The sequence below is a fragment of the Aethina tumida genome, chromosome 1 (assembly GCF_024364675.1).
Source record: "Aethina tumida isolate Nest 87 chromosome 1, icAetTumi1.1, whole genome shotgun sequence".
Taxonomy (NCBI): Eukaryota; Metazoa; Arthropoda; class Insecta; order Coleoptera; family Nitidulidae; genus Aethina; species Aethina tumida.
In genome coordinates this window covers 47,956,694-47,978,399 of record NC_065435.1, presented here as the reverse complement: position 1 = coordinate 47,978,399, position 21,706 = coordinate 47,956,694, and the positions used below count along the sequence as shown (strand labels likewise).

Below are 21,706 nucleotides of genomic sequence, written 5' to 3'. Positions count from 1 at the left end.
AATAACCGAGTATTTTTCACGTTTTAGAAAACATTCTCCACTGGTATACAAAGTACCTGATTTATATTATTCTTGAATATCGAAACTGCGACATTGTCGGGATTTCGGGGCAATATATCTTGCCGAATATCCCACTCCGGCATCGAAAATAGAATTCGAAATCGTTGTACATCCTTTTCACTAAATCGTGGACCGAAATTAATTCCTCGCTATTATTTAATACATAACAATAATGATGAACACAATTGGAAGTGATGTGATTTTTTGGCGGCCAGTTATTGAACGCACCGACGCTTTTTAATTATCGTTTCGATTTCGCCGAAATCGTACGTTGTAAATTAAATCGGCCGGACGCTAATCGTGATTGAAATAAATCTAGTTTTATTAAAATTAGCTTTTGGTTACAGTGGTTTTGCGAGGCGTTTTGATTAATACTTTACTGCAATTAAAATAATTTATAGGGTGTTAAAGCGCTATATAAAATTTAAAAAGCACACTACTAAATTTACAGATGTATGTTTAAAGCGAAGGTAAAATCGACTTTACTAGACTATAAATTTTATTGTTCATTAAAATAAAGTTGCATTATTTACTGCTTGAAATAACTTACTTTGCTTAGGTACTGGTGAATTATTTATTTATGGGTACGATCCAGGTCGAAAGATTACAATATTACGAACGCAAAGGACATTTTAATAAAATACACTTTTAATTGAAATTAATGAATAAAACACGCGCAATTATGTAAATTTCAAATTGGGTTAAAAATGCGAGCAGATCCTAAAATCGCATTTAAATTTAAAACTAGTTAACTGCAGTCCTTAATTACTTTCACGGAATACTTCCGTCCAATATTTATGTCTCTTTTATGTGCCGACTTGAAAAACTATCAGCGACTTAATTAAAATTGATTGACGTATGAATGGGACATAGCTCTTCTCACTCTCGTTCTTACGGCGATTTTTTTACGTTCGTCGGAATCGATTTGTATTGATGCCCGAATATGGAGCTGCGCCACGTTAATTTGTCGATTCAAAAGGAAAATGAATTTGCAATTTTATATAATTTATGCATTGGCCTTCCGAGTATGTTGTATAAAATAAGTTTCATTTGATTTTATAAAACTGCGAAACTTTTGATTATAAAATGATGATTTTTGATTAACGCACAATCTATGTAGAATCAGGTTTAATCAAATACTTTTAAATTGCATTTTATCGATTACCTGTATTTGCTTTTAATCTTATTTAAAAACATAAATTCCGTTCAGTTCGTTTATCGTCAAAATTTAAAATAAGCACAAACCACATAATAAACGAGTTTCGAAAATGGGGACGAAAAATTAATGAAATATGGCTGAATATTCGTAGCTTAGGACATTAAAAAAAATGTTTTCTAGTTGGCACGATTTCGCCAGTTCGTTTTTTTTTTTTTGGGCTTGACTATATCAGCGGATTGCACACAGTCCTTTTGTTAGGAAGATTTATGTGGACTAACTTAAAGCCTTTACACAAATATTCGCCTGTTAACAAAACGCCGTCGCGCAATAAACTGACCCGACCGTTTCTGCGGTCAACACATTTTTTTTTATTATTAATGCGATGCTGTTTAAACTTTTATCGAAATAATTTCATTGGATCTGGAACATTTCCGTGGCGGAATTAATGAAAGGCTGCGGCGGCAAGTTCTGGGACGACAAAGCCGGCAAGCGACATTTACTATTTTGCTATCGTCGATGCACAAGTATGGCGGTTACAAAGACATTGTCTTTTGATTACAAAAGGGGTCGTCTTCAGCCCAAACACCTTCTTTGTATAAGGAACTCCATAAATCCTTTGTTTATGAAGGTTCGCGGGCGCAAAATAACTAGTTAACTTTTCCGCCTTAATTCATAAGCCACTTATTGAGCACTAGTGGCATTATTTCAAACGTGAATTGCCGGTTGTTCATTGTAATTTCAACGCTCAAGAATTCCACAGCCATTTTCGCACACATTTTTATTGCATAATAATACGTTTCGTAAAATTCAACAGTACTTTTAAACTTTCATTGAATGGAACTTTGTAACTTATCAGACAGTTAACTTTCTTAATCAGCTATGCCAGAACTGCACATACTTGTTTGCAATATGATATATGTTGCAAATTTGTCAATCACTAATGTGGAATTTGAATGTCTATTAAGTATTTATTATTTTTCATTGGCCATATTCCTAATATCAATGAAAATTAAGGCATTTACTATACTACTTTTAAACATCGTCGCCTGAGTTTGAAGTTTTGCACAATACATTGCCCTTATTTTTATTGGCAGATTTCAAAAACAAATCCCATGTAGTGTTGCAAAAATAAACAATCAAAAAATAACAGTAACCTCCTAGAAACAGTAGCCAATTAAAACTATAACAACAAATCTGATTATTTTGATTAAAACTTATTTGGTTAGCATAATTGAAACATTGTCCAATGTTTAATTTTATTATTAAACACGAATGAAAAATAACAGAATTATGCAAAAAACGAATGCGGCGAAAGCATTGCAGTTTAAAAGCGACCGAAACTTGAAAAGGTTTATCCCGCCACTTTGTGTAAACAGAAGTCGTAAAATAAGGGCGCGATATCAAATTTTAAGTGCGGCCAATTTAGCGTGAAACTGTGTGCTTAATATTTTCGACTGAGGTCGAATAATAGGTCAGAAAGTGATTGAAAACGTGAATGGCGCTTGGATATTAACTTGCGCCTTTCTTTCAGCTTCGAAAATGGCCAAACTTCTAACAAGAATGTTACCGTATTTAATTTGGTCTCATTTAAACTTTTAATAACTGCACAAGTTGATGTTATGACTTTATACATCAAAATAAAGTTTATGGTCGTGTTATCTTTGTTCGAGTTTTTAACGTTGCTTGCTTATGGAGTCGTATTTTTATATGTTTTATCTACAAAAGCGTCGGGGCTGTTGTGTTGTATTAACTGCAGATTTTCTTGATCGGCATTCAATAAAATTTTTATGGTTCAATAATTTTAACTTCTTTATTACACACTAAAGACATTTTTAAAATTATATTTTATGTTGGCGTTAATTTTATAAAAGTTTGAACTAGGGTTGGCTGCCATAAAGAACTGCTGCTTTCGATACTAAGGTCGTTCGATAAAATCGTAAATGCCCAGACTTACGTTTGTGAGAATGTGACAATTTATGTTTGAAATGGTTTAACTTGAACTAATAAAACACAGAGAATAATAATGATTTCAGCATATAACCCAAGCATTGCCATAATAAATCTTGCATCAAAAGTTATTTGTTTTCATGGTGAAAAGCTTCTGTTTATTTTTAAACTTCTTATGTGAACTCATTCGACGATTTATTGCTGCAGCAAGATATGACAATAAATATTTTTAAAACTCATTAACACAAATCAAACAATCGAATGAGCCAGCGTTCGAAAGGCCAATCAGTACGTTGAACGCACGAATACATATAAAGAATTAATGCCTAATAATCGTGGCAATTAGTACTTGATTGCAGTGTTTTGCGATCAAAATGATCCGTTGCATATTGGCCGGCGTTTAGTTATGGACGACGCTTATGATAATAATCAGCATAAAACTGGCCATGCAATAAGCTACTAAACGCTGATTTTATGATGATAATTGTGAATACAGTTTTATATCTGACACTCAATTGAAAAACGGCATAATATATTACTTTGATTATGTAAAACAGATAGAAAACGGTAATTCAAAGTGCATTTCCAAGAGAAAAAAGGAACGGAAAAGTTACAGTACTTTTAAACTTAATATGTGTATATTTTGTCAAAAGTTTTGAGTCTCTAATATTGTAACAACGCATAAAAAGTTGCCTGCGTATACTTTGAGTTTTAAATGTAGTTAAAACTGTCATACTAGCCATGAACTAAGCTTACAAATGGGAATTTGATTTGACAATTCATAACTAAATTAATCTTTTATTGAAGTATTACCGAACCGTGATTTATTTAACAAACATCAAACAAGTAAATAACTGCTAAATCTTTCTAATTCCTCTACAAAATGCCGCTTAAATTGAAATTTAATTTTACCATACTCTTTGTGTAATAAAACAGATTTCATTTTCCATTCATGTATCTTTTATAAACAAAAAAGTCTAGATGGAAAATAAACAAACAGTACATTTTTTATGCCACAAAAAAGCCTGTCATCACTAGGTATGACGGAGTTTTCTTTTAGAATAACCCAATACTAATCCAATCAACTTCCTAATGGCAAAGTGAAGTAAGGAATATTCTTTGTTCCCTACTTCGCATGAAACCGAAAAACCTAACTAACGCAAAAAAAATCTATCCTTTGCCTTTTAGCGGAAATCTCTTTTGAAGTATATTTCTCTTAGAAACACAGTAGTTGCGTTCGCATTAGATTAAAATTTGTTTTTCAAGTTGGATTATGACAAAGCGCAGTAATGTTTATCCTAAGAAATGCCAAAGACATGTAAAGGGTGTACCAATTGACTGTTATGAGTGTTTACAAGCCACATAGAGAGAAAACAACTGATCCAACGAAAACATTTTGATGTCTCTTAACATTTCTGAAATATTTATAAAAAGTGACGTTTGAATGAACCAATATTTTTTATAAATTAAATTTGGACTCATAACTAAAAACTACTAGTGCACATTGTTTTGTATCCAATATATATTTTTAGTAGAACCAATATTTTTTCTTGTAGGTCTGGAGACAAATCTATATTTTCTTTTTTATTTGAAATATTTAATATTAATTAAAATAATAAATAAATTTTACATTTTTGAAATAAATTTTAGAAAACCTTTTGTTAGATATGTACTGAGAGAAATAGTTTACCACATGTCAAAATAATAATAATAATAATAAAATGAAAAAGAAGTTATCAATTAAAAAATCTACCAAAATTGAGTTTTCAGATTCAGAATTCGAACCTCGAAAAAGATTCACGAACATAAAACGCACGTGCTTAATATTCGAGGGCAAAAAAAGCTGATGCTTTGAAAAAGCGTACCGCCTTAAAACAATTAGGCATTGACAAGGTAATTTCGGGCTGGCCGGGACGAAATTTTACCGTTGAAAAACCGAGTACGCGGTGAAATCGCGAAAATCCGCACAGCTTTACTTCGTTACTCGCACATAACCAATTTCCTTTGGTTATTTATGCGACCATAAAGATATTGCCTGGCTACAAATCGAATTGGGACGCAACAATGAGACACGGTCATAAACAATTCCTTTCGGAGATACGATATACAAGATATACAAAGAGGTTCTGGCCTGCTCAATATACATGTCATTGTGTAATTGCACTAGTTTCTCGCTTAGCATTCTCCCGGGTCTTGTTACTGTGTACGTAAGCGTATTAGTATACATCATGGCGTTTTGTTAGGAAGAAACTTTGTTGTTTCGGATCTTTAAGGCGGCATAAAATGTAATTTCTCATTTAGTTTCCGTACGGGATTATTTGTAAAGCTTCTTGTGTATAAGTTCACGTTAATTTATTTCGTGTGTGTTTGTTATATGTTTTGTTTAGTTCCGCGTTGTGCGAACCGCTAAATCAATAGAATTATCTAAACGTTCTCCTCTTAATGATATTTTACAACTTCGTTTCACCACGCTGTGGACGAAATAACAAATAAAAATGCTGAGGACATAAATCATGAGATTACTCACGGTTAATGTCGAGGGTAACGGAGCTGGAAATCGGGGCCATTTGATTGTTGTTGTACGCTTGGCAGGTAAATACGGTGTGAAGATGCTTCCTTTCGAGTTTTTCCAGGTGCAAAATGTTCCGGACCCGGCGCTCCGACAAGTACTCATAAGAGTCATCCAGGAGAGCGTTTTCTTGCCACCACGTCACCTTAGGCGGAGGACGGCCTGCAATAAGAATAAAACATTTACGTTACGATGCCATTGAGACTGTCGGCGTGCCTCTGCCCCCCTACCCTGCCACCCTTCCAGCACGTCTAGCTCGGCCGCTGGCTACACTTGTTCCTCGTCCTGCGAAATTGCAAATGTCTCGCCTTTGTAATTGTTTCGCGGCACGTGAAAAATACGTCAGACCATGTACTTTCATTACGATTGCGACGCTGCCAGTGTCATAGGTAATATTCGGGCGCATTTGTTTCGACGAAGATGAAAATTAATTTCGGTTATTCTGGCGTTTGCTTTAAGAACTCCGCGTACTTTTTGTCAAATGAATGCTACTTTGGAATTGGAAAACTGTTTTGCTGCAACGGAACATTTCCAATTCAGTTCGTCTGATACTGAATGTCGCAAATAAGTTTAAACAGCGTGAAAATTTACATCTAAATTAGAGCAATTCGAAAAGCATATTAATATGTATACACGGTTAAAAAACGAATAGTGTTTCACTTAAAATATAATTTATATGGAAATATGTAGTTGAATTGGAATTGGTAAATATACTATTTTTATTTTGTTTTTACATAAAAAATATCCGTGATAATTTTTTCGTAAAAAATATAGTGCAACCGCTTTTGCAATGTTTGAATCACATGGTAACCACAATACCCGTAGGTCAGAAACCTTGAAAACGTAAGTATTTACATTAGAACAAGTACTTCAATCATTGTTTGTATTAGTTATTAATTATTCGTTGCTGAGTTGGGAACACTCTTGTCATTTCTAGAGGGTGTTCTCCATTCTGAGTTGAGTACTTAGATACATTTTCAATTTGAAATACATTGAAAATATTAAAACCCAATTTAAGATACATAATCTTTCAACGGTTCTATCATCGTCATGATATCACTGTGGAATATTGCTCATTAAACTACAATTTCGCTGATTTTCTAAAAACCTTACTATCCAAACAAGAGGGTTATCAAGTACTAGCTGTAGGTCAATTTTTTTAAAACTTTTATTCATCAAAGATTATCATGATATCAATGAATTGTTAACTGATAACAATGTTATTTAGTATAACTTTTAAGATAATGTGTATTATAAACACTTTTATTATTTTATAATCTGTATTTGTGCTGTATTTCTAACGTTGTAAGAAATTTGTATTGTATTGACACTGTTAAACATTATTATTATTATTGTTATATATTATTAAATTGATTTATCAAGTACTCAACAAAAGGGAAGCACATTAAAATAAAAGTACCGAATAATCAACCCTTTTAAATCAGTATTAAAAAGTCCCAACGATTCGGAGTGGAAATTTTCAATCAGACTTTTTAGTATCATATTTCCATAAATCAATTCAGATCGTGATATTTTAAAAATTTTAATTAATTAATTAATGGAAATTTTTCATAAATTTTAATTAACTGTTGGCAATTTAAAATTATAAACGAAAACAAAATGATTTAAACAACTACTAACAGTGCAGAATTAAAATTTAAAAGTATATTAATTTATTATTTTGCATAATCAAATCGTTTACATTGGAACAGGTGCCAGCTCTGAATTCACTCCCACTTTAATATTAAACTATAACCAATATTATATGTTATATTATAAGCTATGTGGTAAAATGCGTTGCACTGAATGTAGTATAAAATTGTGAACACCCATGCGAGGATACAGTTATTGCAAACACGCAAGACTTTTACCTTGTTGGTGAGTACTACCTAAGTAAAATTGTAGATTAATTTGGTTTAAGCACTTTCAAAGGTTCCTCCAGTCTATGAGAATTGCTTGAAACAATTTTAAACGTTTTTTTCACGAAAAGCATCCAGCAAAATTGTAAAAGGCTTTGTATGTAAATCACAATTTTGCAAAGCAATTTGTAGTACACTTCCAAGTACCGGAGGTGGTTTAAGCTTTTCTCAAGCATTTTTCTTGAACGATTGCGCAGCTCAGTCAGTGGCGTTCTTAGAAGTAAATTTAATAAAATACTTTCTTATTTGTTTTAAAACCATGAAAGCAATTTATAAAGAAGTTATAGAAATAATATAGGGCCACCCTGTTTTTTACCTCACCTGACATTAAAACGATAAGGTGATGATAATACATTAATGGCCATTAATAGATTTATTTATTAAAGCTAAATAAAATAAAATAACATAATTGACCAATAAATGTTCTAATAATTTCACAGTTGATATATATGAGAAACTAATTACATTGGGGAGCTGTTTGGGATCACAAATTGGAAAAATTTTTACTATTGAGAAACTTTCAGAATTATTATTAATTGATTGTTTCCAGTTTCTCATATATAACAACTCCTTACTATACTGTGTGAGTGTTGAAGTGGATAATTTGAATTCAAAAATCAAAATCCCAAAAACATTATATTACAAAATATATATTTATAAAATAACTTTAATAAAGAATGTAAATTAGATTTAAAACTAATATCTCTAAGTTCTTTGGAAAATTAATAAAAAATTTGATTAAAAAAAAAATCGCTATATTCTGTCCACCAATACTTGTCGGTCCAAACAGCTTTCACTGTCCTTGGTATACTCAAATTAGTGAACGAGTAAATTCTTAATTCATAGCTCATCGTTCTTTTCTAAGAGCATTAACAAGCTCCTCCAATTTTTGAGGGTGGTCATTTCGAGTGAAAATTTGTTTTTGAAGACGGTCCCATGTGTGCTCAATTGGACTGCAGTGTGGTGAATGCGGCGGCTACTGCATCAAAGTAATGGTTAAATATTGACGTTAACAAACAAATTGAATATAACCTCCAAAAGCAACAGTTGGAGCCATGTTTTGTTCATGATATCTCACACCACGTTCACACCATGTCTAAATAGGGCTATCCGAGTGATATAATGCGTACCTAGACTCATCAGTGAACAAACAATTACGCTATTCGGATTCAGTCCATCGATCGGTGATGGTTGGCCAATGCTCTGTGGGCAACCCGATACTCCTTGTTTAACAGAGGTTTTCGCAAACGTCTTCTAGCTCTAAGGCCAGCTTCAGACAACCTTCTTCTGATGGTATACAGATCCCAACGTCTGTACAAAGTCTTCTTTGAGACATTTTACGGTGCCAGCAACAGATAAATTAAAAATGAACCGAATAAAATGTTTGTTTGAGTTTTTTAATAAAAATTACACTAGAGGGTTAGTATTTTTTTACATTATATATATACATATACATATATATATATATATATATATATATATATATATATATATACAGGGTGTTTCATAACTTATATACGAATTTTTTTAACCAGAGATGCACTTCTAAATAATAAATGTTCAACAGAAAACGAGATAAAAAATGTCAGTTTGTAACAAACCTTGTTTTTGTACCTTTTTATGTAGTGTTTACTTCTTAATATTTTCAATTATTGTAACCCAAACAATTTTTATTTGGTTTTTTGTTGTTGCAACCGAAGTATACCGTACGGAATTGCGTGGAGTATCGGTGAATTGCGATAACAACGCCTACCTATAATTTGCGTCTCCGGGAACAGCAGCAAGGAGAAACGTTGGAACTAGTGCGACGAAATTGGATAAGACGGACCTAAGTTTGCTTGCAGGTCAATGGAGAAAACTTTGAACAGCTTTTGTAGAGTAAAGTTTGTTACAAACTTTAACATTTTTTATCTCGTTTTCTGATGAACTATTAGAATTTTTTTAAGAAATCGAATTATTATTTAGGAGTGCACCCTGTATATATATATATATATATATATATATATAAAATATATAAAATATATAAAAAGTAAAATAAATTTAAAATACTAACTAAAAATATTCGAATAATATTGCTGGTCAAAATATAACGTATTGAAAATATTTTTAAATCCATTTACTCTAGGAAATTCGAATTATCCATTTGAAACCACGCTCAGCATATTTCCTATGATTTGTTTTATTTTACATATTTTAATCTATATATTTTAACATTGATTTGTTTTTGTCATACTTTTACTATTTTTAATATTGTTATAACGTGTTTTGTTTATATTTTCATTTGTAATTCAAGAAAGGAAATTTAGATATGTCCACATTGAGCTAGTTAAGCCACTGGCAATACACCTAATGAGGAAAATAATTGTTGGAGTATTAAAGAACTTTGTAATGTTTAATTAATTTTTGTCCAAAATAAAACGTTCTATTACATTTTCAAACTAATAATTCATCGTATTTTTAACATATTCTTATTTACATAAGACAAACTGTGTACGTGTCAGCTGGGTTGCATCGTAAATTCAACGAAAGGTATAAATAATGCACGCCTTATCAATTAATTGCATATTCAGTGCCAGCTATCCTTTATCAAAACAAACAGACCTTAAATACAAATATGAAGCGCAATAAGCTGTTAGTGCAAGATAAATCTGGCATAATTCGCATCAGATTATTGAGCACAAATATTACATAAAACCTGTGTAGGGCGATCGTATTACAATAACGTTTGTAATTGAGCTCGAGGATGAAGTATGCAAATAAAGTTATGCGATAACAACGATACTGACAGCATTTCTCATTTCCTTTCTTGCATTCCCGCTTGATATATAGTGGAGTTTCTTGCCCGAGGTTAAACTTGTTCATCACTAGGTAAATTAGAAGTGTCTCGCTTTTATAACTGTTGTTGCGACTGTTTTACCGCCAATTTATTAAGGCAATTGTAACGTTGTGTTTAGGTTTTAGTTGGATTGTGAATCCGATGTTGTCTGAATTCGTTCGTTTAGAATAAAGGAAAAGTATTAAGTTAATTAATTTGTGTGGACAGATCAAAGAGTGAATGTGCATGGAATGTAATTATTTTAAAGCGAGGCACACCTAACAAAACATACACACACAGATGGGATATCCGTATCCCTGAGCAAATATATCCGAGATTTAATAAAGCAGTCCCAATATTCCCCATTACAACTACACCGAAAATAATCTTCGGGCAGACATTTATAATCCCATGGAGGACGTACAGTATACATCAAAGGAAAACACACGGGAAATGGGAAATTAATATATAGAAAAGACCTATTTAAGAGGAAACTGAAAGAGGGTTATTATCTTACCTCCGGTGGCAACACATGTTATATTGATTGCAGTCCCCTCGTTATACGGGCCCAGTATGTAGTCTGGTATATGGACTCCGTTCTCGTCCAGAACGCTCAGTTTTTCAGGAGGAACTGGAACAAAAAGAATTTCAAATTAAACGTACCGAGGTCAAGCTCTGGATTTTACAGTTTTGTACAAAGTCGCAGCATACCGCATTGCCAACGTATTGTATTTATTGTTTGGAATCCTTTAATTTAATTAACAAAGGTATATATTATATTATATTTACAATTTATTATTTGGATACAACCTGGAAACGGGAAATATTGTTTTGATACACTAGAATTACATTACATTAGTACACACAACGTCAAAACACTTGGACAAAAACTAATCTCAATATATGGTAATGTTTATCATATATATTCAATATTAAATTATTTAGGATTTTGCAGAGAAATAATGATTCCTTGCTTCTTAAAAGATCATTAATTACACATCCATTTATTTAAGTTTTACAAGCGTCAGTGTGTTATGTAGTAGTAACAATGCAATTGTAAATTACTCTTTTAGGTCGGACGGTCGAACTGTGACAGAAAATTATTGCAGTCCCACACATCAGTGCAGTGCGCCTTCATATATCTCATTTGGCCCGGTTTGCATTCCTTCGCATTCCACTAAATTTACGGGTGACAATTAAACCTAGTGCGAATATACGGTCAAATTCAAGACCGCCATTTTCATAGATGCAAGAAGTGAGAATTCGCTTTGTCCGCTCGTTAACTAACTAATTTCGGTCGGTAAATTCGGGGTTCCGGTAGAGATTACATCTGTTTCTGACCTGGTAGTTAATCTCGGGAAATGGTTATCTTATGACGTTTTATAAATTATTGAAACTGGCCCGCATTCGGCCGCCATGATAGCGACCAAGTGAAAGTTATTAAAATGCGGTGATATATATCCTTGAGCTTTGGACTAAGCTGCCAACTGGAACACTAACATTAGACGTTTTTAGTTATGCTTAAGGATCCGAATTTAATATGTTCTAAGTATATTTTTATCAAAATAAATGTTAACATTGAACGGATCGTTAAAAATCTTTGCACGTTTAAAAATTTAATGACCTTAAAATCAAACAACTAGTCTTAGATTACGGTACTACTTTCATCACATGGCATTTTAATTGCATTTAAATTAAATTTACCTCATTTTAATATTTTAGAACGACAGAAAAGGCGGTCTCAATTAAAATATAATTTTCTTTTAAAACTACAAAGAATATTATTTATGCAGTAATTAAATATACTAAATACCCGTATCTTAAATTTTGTTCGTGTTGTAATTAATTTTACGTTTCGCAAAATATTTTAGTTCACACAAACGTTATACTTACTCGTAGATTGTATCTCATTTGAGCAACACTAATTGTACATTGCATGTGATCTATTATTTTACACATTATGTTTAACAAAGGCACAATAATAATAATAATAGTGTAGGAAACACATATGAAACAATTCTTGAAATTTTTTAATTTTGTACTCGATTTTCTAGCAAAGAATGACATTAACTTTTACATAATATATGTGTGTGTAGTTGTATATATTTTAATATTAAAAAAATATTTTTATTTTATTAATTAAACTTTTGAATAATTATAACAATTGAAATTCTAGGTCTGTGATAAAAAAAAATAAATTTCGTGACTAAATTGTTGATTTATCTGTTAATTAAAAATTTCTTTAAATACACAATAGTGGACCATAATTATGTTATAGCAACTCATTAAAATTAAATATTAATTAATTATTATTATTAATTAATCTACTCTTATCCGAATTGGATGCCAGTACCTATAATATTGATATTTTATATTGCCCATCCCAATATGGAGTAAACTCATCCTATATTCGCTAATTGTTTAGAATCGCGGTACCATCATTTTTGACTATAAAAACTCAACTTTTTTTCATATTTTTTTCTCAAAAATAATTTTACTGATCGACTTTTCTCTAAGAAATTTTGATTTTTTCAATTGAACAAGGCAAGTTCTTCATCACCTCTAAAAATAGAACATTTAAAAATATGAAAAAAATATTGATTTTTTAATTATTTTAATATTGATATTTAATTATGTAAAACGTTTCAAAAATTCATAAAAAATTGAAAAATTACGTTATCAACAATATTTTTCTTTTTTTGAAAACATGCTATTTTTGATGAACTTTTTGAAAAATATTATATAAAAAAATTTTTTCATAAACATTTCAAGCAAAAACCATAAAGATCGACATTTTTTCAAATTTAAAATTATTTTTTCCTATGAAATATTCATTTTCTACTCGATTAAAACATACTCTTTAATCCGCCGAAAAAAAATTGTCGAAAGTTCAATTTTTTGATTTTTTATGTCTGCATTAACATTAATTTTTTATGTCAACATTACCCTATATTCCTTCAAGAACCTTGAACTAATATAGACTCGTCGAAAAGGATATTATACAAAGTGTTAATGTTAAATTAAGTAACACAGATTTAATCATTAAAAATCCCTTTCAAAATTCAGAAAAATATAAACATTTTATGGAATAAAAGAACAGTAGTTTTAAAGAGTTGCTTAAATAATGTTTATATTAATCAAAAAGTATAAAAAACTGGAACAATTTTGACAAAAAATCCAATTATTTCATCCAATTATGAGCGTAATATATTAAACTGCGAAGACAATATTGACGTTCATCGAGTTTGGGAATAGTTGAAGTAATATGAATTAGTTAAAGCAAATAGACTTGTTGGACGGGAAATCTAGAACGACATTTAACTTTTACGATCAAACGTCTTACAACAGTCTCCAAGACAAATGACTATCAACATGTGTTTTTTACAATGCAAGTAAACTGGTGGAAATTTAAGCGTTTAAGCAATAAATTATCTCATTTGATAATTCCTGTCTTCATAGAAGCTCTTAAACTTGACGTTATTTCATTGTGCGAAATTGGCTACGTAAATGATTCAAAGTGCCGCCCGAAATTTATCTTGGCATTAATTCTGATTTACGGGAATCGCTGGCACTCGCTTAGCTTCCGACCCATTTCTCATTTCAATCCATCTATTTGTCGCATCCGACGCAACCTTGGAATAATTGTAACAGAAGGCGTCGAAAAAAAAAAACAACGAGCATCTCTGATGCATCTGTAAGTTTTGCTCGCTTTATTTCTTTCAAGATTCATTTTTCAGTTTGTTTTAGTTGATAGAGGGAATGCGGACATTTCACTTGTTTGCGAATAATTTACTGTCACGACCATGGATTTGGAATTTAATGCAGTAACACATAAAAAAGTTTTTGAAATTGTTTTTGTCGGTTTAAATCAATAATTTATATGCTGGGGATGTTGGCCAAGAGTTACTTCAATCAAGTATAACAAATTAGTTTAAGTCAGTAATAGATTTAAACTTGAAGACATCTAAACTCAATAACTGTTGAGAATATTGAATTTGTTTTAAGATGTTTGTGGCGATACAAGGGACAGTTTAAACTGATTAGCCGCAGCGAAATTGATACTGGACTGCAAACAACATGAAACAGGCCCCGAGTGTGTGTACTATTAAACCAATATACTCACTAATGATTGTCAAGTTGACCTTGATGTTCCTCGTCGGGGTCTGCTTGAAGTCGACGCGACAGTAGTAGACGCCCGCGTCGCTCTCCTTGACGTTGTCCAGCGTCAGTTTGGCCGGCGAGTCCTGGTAGCGGAAGTGGGCGCGTCCGCCCAATATGCTCTCGTCCGCCCAGTGCTTGCCGTCGCCCAAGGTCCTCTCGCGTGAATCGAACCTGAAACGGACGGAACGGAATCCTGAAATTGGCGCTTCGGCGATAAGGTGTGATCGTCGCGATTATGATGGTTATCGCGCCCGATGGCGTCAGCGCCGACATGATTCGAATTGAGGAATGCATTTTTGTGATGGAAGCTGATTTGGTATTCTGTTACCGCTGAAATTGCTGCAATCTCGACGATGGGCGGCAAATATTTTTCGATTGCTCTGGTTTGACTGATTAGAAATCAGACTGATTAGGTATTTTTTTTATTAAAATATTGAGGGGTTGCCACAGGTAGCTTTAAAATGATCAACAAATATATTAGTTGTACGTAGTACTATGGTGCACTCATGTACATGTACATATGTATGTAGTGATCAACTTGAAAAAATATGTTTTCATTAAACAAATTGCTAACTAGCCAAATTAATTATAACAAAATACAAAAAATCTGCCGCTGTTAGTTGGTATATAATTATTCCTTCCCATAGAATATATATTTATCCCATATCCCATTTGTATAATATTTAAAAATATTTTATGATAATATGGTATATAGAATATACTTTTTATTTTATTTTTATAGAATATAAATTTATTTATTTATTTTTTTATTAAATTCAAATATAATTTATGAAAATAATTAAAATTTTAATAATAAAATTTCAACATACACTTATATTTTGATACCAGATTTAAAATTAATAATTATATAATATTTCCTTTAAAAATTGAGCATTCTAAAAATATTTTGTAAAATAGAAATTTCACATCAGTAGTTTCGTTTAAATGAATTTCACCACTAAATTAATATATAAAAATTTTAAAAGGTGTGTTGGAATTGCTTCCAATAATTTTTAATAAATTGAACATTTTCAAATCAATTCTTTGTGACACTTTTTTCAATGATCCTCAAGCCACAACAAATAATATAAAAAAATTAAATTGGTAATGAAAACTGACCGGTGTGATAAGGAATTTTTTGTTAAAATATGAAGAGTTAAATAATATGAGATATTTTTAAAATACTACAACAAAAATGTGACAGGTTCATATTGAAATATTAAACAAATATTTTGATTGTACTATATACACTTATGTATGTATGACCAAAATCTCATAGAATTAAAAAAAATATTTTATAATATTTTGTGACAGTTATTACTTTAATCTTCACAATAAAATTTCAATATGAAATTATATTTTGATACCAGAGAGATTGAAAACTGAAAATAATATTTGTTTAAAAAAAATTGAGTATTTTAAAAATATCATTTTATAAAATAGCAATTTCACATCAGTAGTTTCGTTTACATGAATTTGACACATTGAATTAATATGAAAAATTAAAAACTGAATGTATATATAGAAATCAATTTTCAATAATATGTATAATTTTATATCAATTATTTTTCTGGTATTTCACAAATGCTCCTAATAAAAAAATCCGGTAAAGCACATACAAATAATGCAAATAATAAATAATATATAAAAAAACTGAATTGGCAAAGAAATCTGACCAAATAAGATATTTTTTATTAAAATAAGAAGGATAAAATAAGATGGGGTATTTCTAAATTACTTCAAGAAAAATGTGATACTTTCATATTAAAATATTAGACAAATATTTGATTATACCACAGACATGATATGTATATGTAGTGATAAAAGTGAAACAAATGATTTTTTTTATTTTTAATTTTTAATATATTAATATTCATTATGTTTATTGATATTACATATTAATTCTTCCCCCCATCAATTAAAATTTAATATTATAAAAATATATTATATAAGATGTTGTATGAAAATAATATTACTTTAATCTAGATAATAATATATAAATAATATAATATATATTTTGATACTAAAGAAACTAAAATTTGAAAATACTTTACTTCATGTTAAAAAGATGCACATTTTTATATTATTTCTTGCAAAATTGAAAGAATCTTTTAAAACAAAACTAAATAACTGATTAAAGTGATAAGGTATTTTTTATTAAAATATAAAGGGTTGATAAATATTAAATAAAATATTATAATAATTACAAAAAAAAAAAAATTTCCTACTAGATTTTAAAATAAATATTTTGATTCAACAACATACACCCATGTATGTGGGTGATTAAGATAAAAAATTGATTTTTTATACTCAAATGCAAATGCTGAAGCATATTTTAATATTAATTATTCGTCACCATCAACTGAAATTAAAAAAAAAAAGAAAATATTTTATAATATTTTATGAAAATTACTTCAATTGTGATTATAAAAATTCAATATGAAATTATATTTTGATATCAAAGATATCGAAAACCAAAATATAACTACAATAAAAAAAAATTAAAAAAGAAAATTTTTGAAATAAAACAAAATAGGAAAAGAAAACTATTAATTATCACATATAGCAGTTGGTAAATACATAATTGTTATGTTAACGTTTACGCATGTTTTCGTTTCAATCACTGCAACTGATACAAATGAAAACATTGTTGTTATTTACTATACGAATTTAGAAATTTAATTGTTACGTTATTCACTTTGACAGTCATTACATGTCAAAACCAAAATACATATATGATTTTCAAATACGTCAACAAACAAATAAATGTTAAGCATATAATTAAAATAACAATCAAGCCGATAATTGATAAATGCAAACCGCGGACAACAACAAAAATTTCTAATGGCCAGGATGTAAACCCGCTTGTCACAGCAGATTGTCGGCATAATGCGAAATTAAAATTTAAAGTCAACCAAATAGACAGTTGCATTTGTTTGAATGACTTTGTAATTTTGGTCAGAACACATGAACGGCCCGGGCTGATGAAACTGATGAACCTTAATGCGGCATATGGCCCATTTTATAATTCAATTACTCTAGTTTATTATACCGCTAAATTCACAGCATTCATTAATTTCGGCGGAAACCTTGAACGTTATAGACGATTAATTTAACGATTCCCACAAACGATACACACTGTAATAAACGGGCGCTCTGGATTTCGACACGACATTATCATTATTATTAAGCTGACACTTTAATTAGATGTCCTTTGTCGCGGGCATGGTCAAATCTGCCTACTTTGATGCCACCTAAGGTACACACACGTATTGACGTGGGCGTTCGAAGAGGTATTTTACATATATAATTAAGTCCACCGTATGTAGAAAGGGCTTTTAATTCGCCGCCTGAGCTTTTAGTAACGTGATAACTTCCGAACATGTTATATGGGTCATTGCCTAGACTTGAGCGAATTTTGATGCGTGGTAAATCAATTAATTTTCGACAGCGAAGTGCTCCCGTTTCACCTAATTATTACATTAACAATTCAAATCGGAAAAGTCAATTTCCTCATATACCATTATTATTGCAAAAAGTTTTATATAAAATAAAAATTTTATTGCCAATATATTTTTAAGGGCCAATAAAGATTACACGCAATTTCAAATTTACAAATTTATACAGAAGCTTTAAAGTGAATGTACATTTACAACATTTTCTTTATAAATAAGAAAACTTCGCAAAACGTTATTTTAAACAAAGATGTAGCTAAAATATTAACTTTCACTTTCTAAATGGAAAGTGAAGTGTTATTCAAAAAAATTAACAATGACAATAAGTATACAAAGTTTATTTACAACTCATTAATTTATGTTTGTTTTGCAGTGTTGTATCGTAATAATTAAACAAAAACAACAAAAAGCTTTTGTAACGTTCCCCTCTGCAATTAAATGCGACTTTTTAGTAAATAATAGACTCAGTAAATAACATTTGAAACTTGTCGACTATTAAAAAGTGAATTTTTATTAAACTTACACAGAATGTGAAAAATTTTGAAACAAGTAAAAAGTATATAAATTATATTTAAAACTATCTATTATTTTGAAATACTGCAAACACATTTTCATTTTTTAAACTAAAATATGACTATTAGTTTAACTTATTTTTATTTGAGGTGCAAAATTGTACACCTTGTATATTTGCGGAAAGTTGGAATATTTTAAAATATGTCTTCCGTCTAATTAACCGTAACAAAATAATTAATTCAACACACCCTAACAATACGTTTTAGAACAGACTAAAAGGATTTTATTTATTCATGTAAGTTTAATTTAAATATTCCCCCCATTTAAAATTGAAACACGACCCCGTCAATGTTAATCATGATATTAATTAAAATTACAGAATTTAGAACTGCTTGATGATTATTTTCATTACGACTCATTCTCAATTATGACCACTGCAATTTTAAGAGACGCATAAATTGCCGACAAAAACGAATAAATATTTAAATGACTTCCAGATGTAATAAACGTAATTTCCATGCTATGAAAATTACATGTCGCGACATGGAAATGCTGCAGTTTTACAGTCGGTATTTCGAATGCAAATGAAATAAAATCTAAATATTTTTAATAGTCTTTTGTTCCAGCAAGTCGACAAATATTAAGTCAAATCGTGTCGATAAATTCACCTTATTTATTTGCGGAGATCGAAACGGAAATTGTACTTTTGTCAACTAAATATGTCAAATTTAATTTCGTCCGATAAATACCTAATGATCTAGGTCTGATTAAATAATCTCTCGAAATTTGGAGGACTATTGTGTGGGCTATTTGTTAAATCAACTTGTTCTAAGCTACCTGTGCACACAAACTAAATTATATTATTCCGAACCACTGAACTTTATATTTCTGTCTTGTTTTTCTCATGATTTGCCCCGTTTCACGTCAATGAATCAATTTGCTCTTTGGAGTTTAATAAATAATGTGTAACCACTTTTCATTTTACATGTTACACACTGTTAAATGATTTTTGCGGTATTCCGTTAACATTTAACTCGACCAAATTGAACGGAAGAGAAAATCAATTTCGTAAATTGGACTAACGTCTAATAGTAAATAAATTTGTTGTTGTTGTTGTTGCGTTGACCATATGACGGATGTACCATTGTACAACGGTGATGTTGTAAAAAGGTAAAATATAATTTCAATCACGTTAAGTTTACACAAACCGTACAAACAGTTAAATGATTAGTTAAGTAAGAAATCTATTGTTGGCATGTCATTCAGCATTCCTTTGTTGTCGGTTCAAAAGCGTTTCGCTATGGTTAAATGAAGGACTTATTTTAGATATGAGCGTCTGAGCGCTGTTTTAAATGAAGTCGGTCATTTGAAGCATGCCTGGTAATTACTTACGAGTATATGGGGGGTTTACGGTTATCCCCTTCCTTGTACCAGATGACAATGTACATTTTGTCGCCGAGAACTGACGGTTCTATGTCGCAGGGTAGCTTCGCCACTCCGCCTTGCACGGCTTCCACGTAATGCTCCGAAGTGACTGAAACAAAGGACGAAATTTTATTACCAGATTTTTACCTCGTTTTCATTGAGTCGTTGGGACAAATGGGGGTGGCCAGATGAAAAGGTCTTCGCAAATAAACCTTATGTACGATTAGTTCTATGTTACACGACAAAGGTTTACTGCCAACATTGCAATCGTCAAATTTTGCTCAAGTTACAAAATAACACAAGCATATACATCAGTCATTTTTATAAATTTTTCATTGTAAATTGTTTTTGTAATTACATACATATAATTTAATATTTATTTGTAAAAACAACTGAGTTTATTTTTTATTCATTTCGCCATTTTATTATCAAAAATTTATAACAAAATTCAAAACAATTTGGTTTCTATCGATTCAGTGTCTATTCAGATACATCATGGTCATAAAATTTAAACATTGTATAAAATGACAAAATGTAGATTAGTTTTGTATCATAATAACATTTTGTTTCCAAAACGAGCTCTCCTGGTTTATGTTGTTTAACAATTCCACCAACTGTATAGTTTTTGTATAAATTCGAAAATATTTCCACATTTTATAACAGATTTTTTTTATGGTGATGAAACCATCCGTTTAAATAAATCACAAATTTTATCTGAAATGTTTTTTTAACATCAATGAAATATAAAAAATTAAACTTCAAAATTATTTTAAAAATATATTTTTGAAAATGGTGGATGCGCCAGTACGTTGAAACAGTTCATTAGTCATTAAATTATAAATTTGTACTAAATTTTACGTTACAAATGACCCAATTCCTACTATTAAATTGCTTAATATTATTTTATATTACATCCATATAAAAAAAATGTAACAACAGAGGAGGTCATTTCGTACACCACCACCGAGATACCAATTTGAAATAAGAAAAAAATAGTAACTTCATATGTATTACGTTCAATTCTTTTATTATTTTTATGCTTTAAAAATTTGTCTGAGTAGGTTTTAATAAAAAAGATAAAAAAAAAGAACAAAACCAAGCAAAAAAACCGAGACATTTTTGAAATAGTAATCCATAAAATGCAAAGTATGTGTCCGTGAAGAGAGTTTGATTAGAGAGACACAAAAATTGTACTCGTCGGGGACACGCCCTTATGAACAATAAAAATAGTCACCCCACTGATGTGTATAAAATGTCTCGAAGGATAAAGCTGTTTGAATACAATGGAACATCGCGAACGTGGCGGTACAGTTCGGTTTTCGAATTTTATGGCTGCAACTTTTCAAATAACCCACATAACCGAAACATCCATTTATATTAAAATGCGTCCGCGTTTCCATATGAAAATGGAAAACACCGAATATATTAGCAAAGTATTAATTGTGAATAGCTGGTACAGTTTTTGACATTGAAAAAGTCATTCCATATGCAAACTGTTGTTGTTATTGCGCGACTACGTTGTCATATTTTAAATTTATTGGGACACTGTAATTTTTTCGGTTGATATAATTCACATTTACGCGTAGACTCTTTGTAAATACGTGCCATAAAACAGAAATGCTGCCAATTGTATCGAACTCGCCTTTTTTTACGTTCGCAAATACAACGTTTTTATAATATACA

The 21,706-nt window shown here is 30.5% G+C and overlaps 2 protein-coding genes across 3 annotated transcripts in view; one reads left to right on the top strand and one right to left on the bottom strand.

Moving 5' to 3' along the window:
- LOC109597583 (titin) overlaps positions 1–21,706 on the bottom strand; it is a 219,145-nt gene that overhangs the window by 82,996 nt on the left and 114,443 nt on the right. For both annotated transcript variants that reach the window (XM_049965919.1, XM_049965922.1), the window contains exons 2-5: positions 19,991–20,132; positions 14,593–14,801; positions 10,987–11,100; positions 5,694–5,897 (exon numbers count right to left, since the gene is read on the bottom strand). In XM_049965919.1, coding sequence (XP_049821876.1) covers positions 5,694–5,897; positions 10,987–11,100; positions 14,593–14,801; positions 19,991–20,132 — 669 coding nt within the window. The remainder of the gene's footprint in view (positions 1–5,693; positions 5,898–10,986; positions 11,101–14,592; positions 14,802–19,990; positions 20,133–21,706) is intronic.
- Positions 7,535–21,706, top strand: part of LOC109597589 (uncharacterized) — a 39,306-nt gene continuing 25,134 nt past the window's right edge. The window contains exon 1 of the mRNA XM_020013325.2: positions 7,535–7,613. The gene's annotated coding sequence lies outside the window, so the exon portion shown is untranslated. The remainder of the gene's footprint in view (positions 7,614–21,706) is intronic.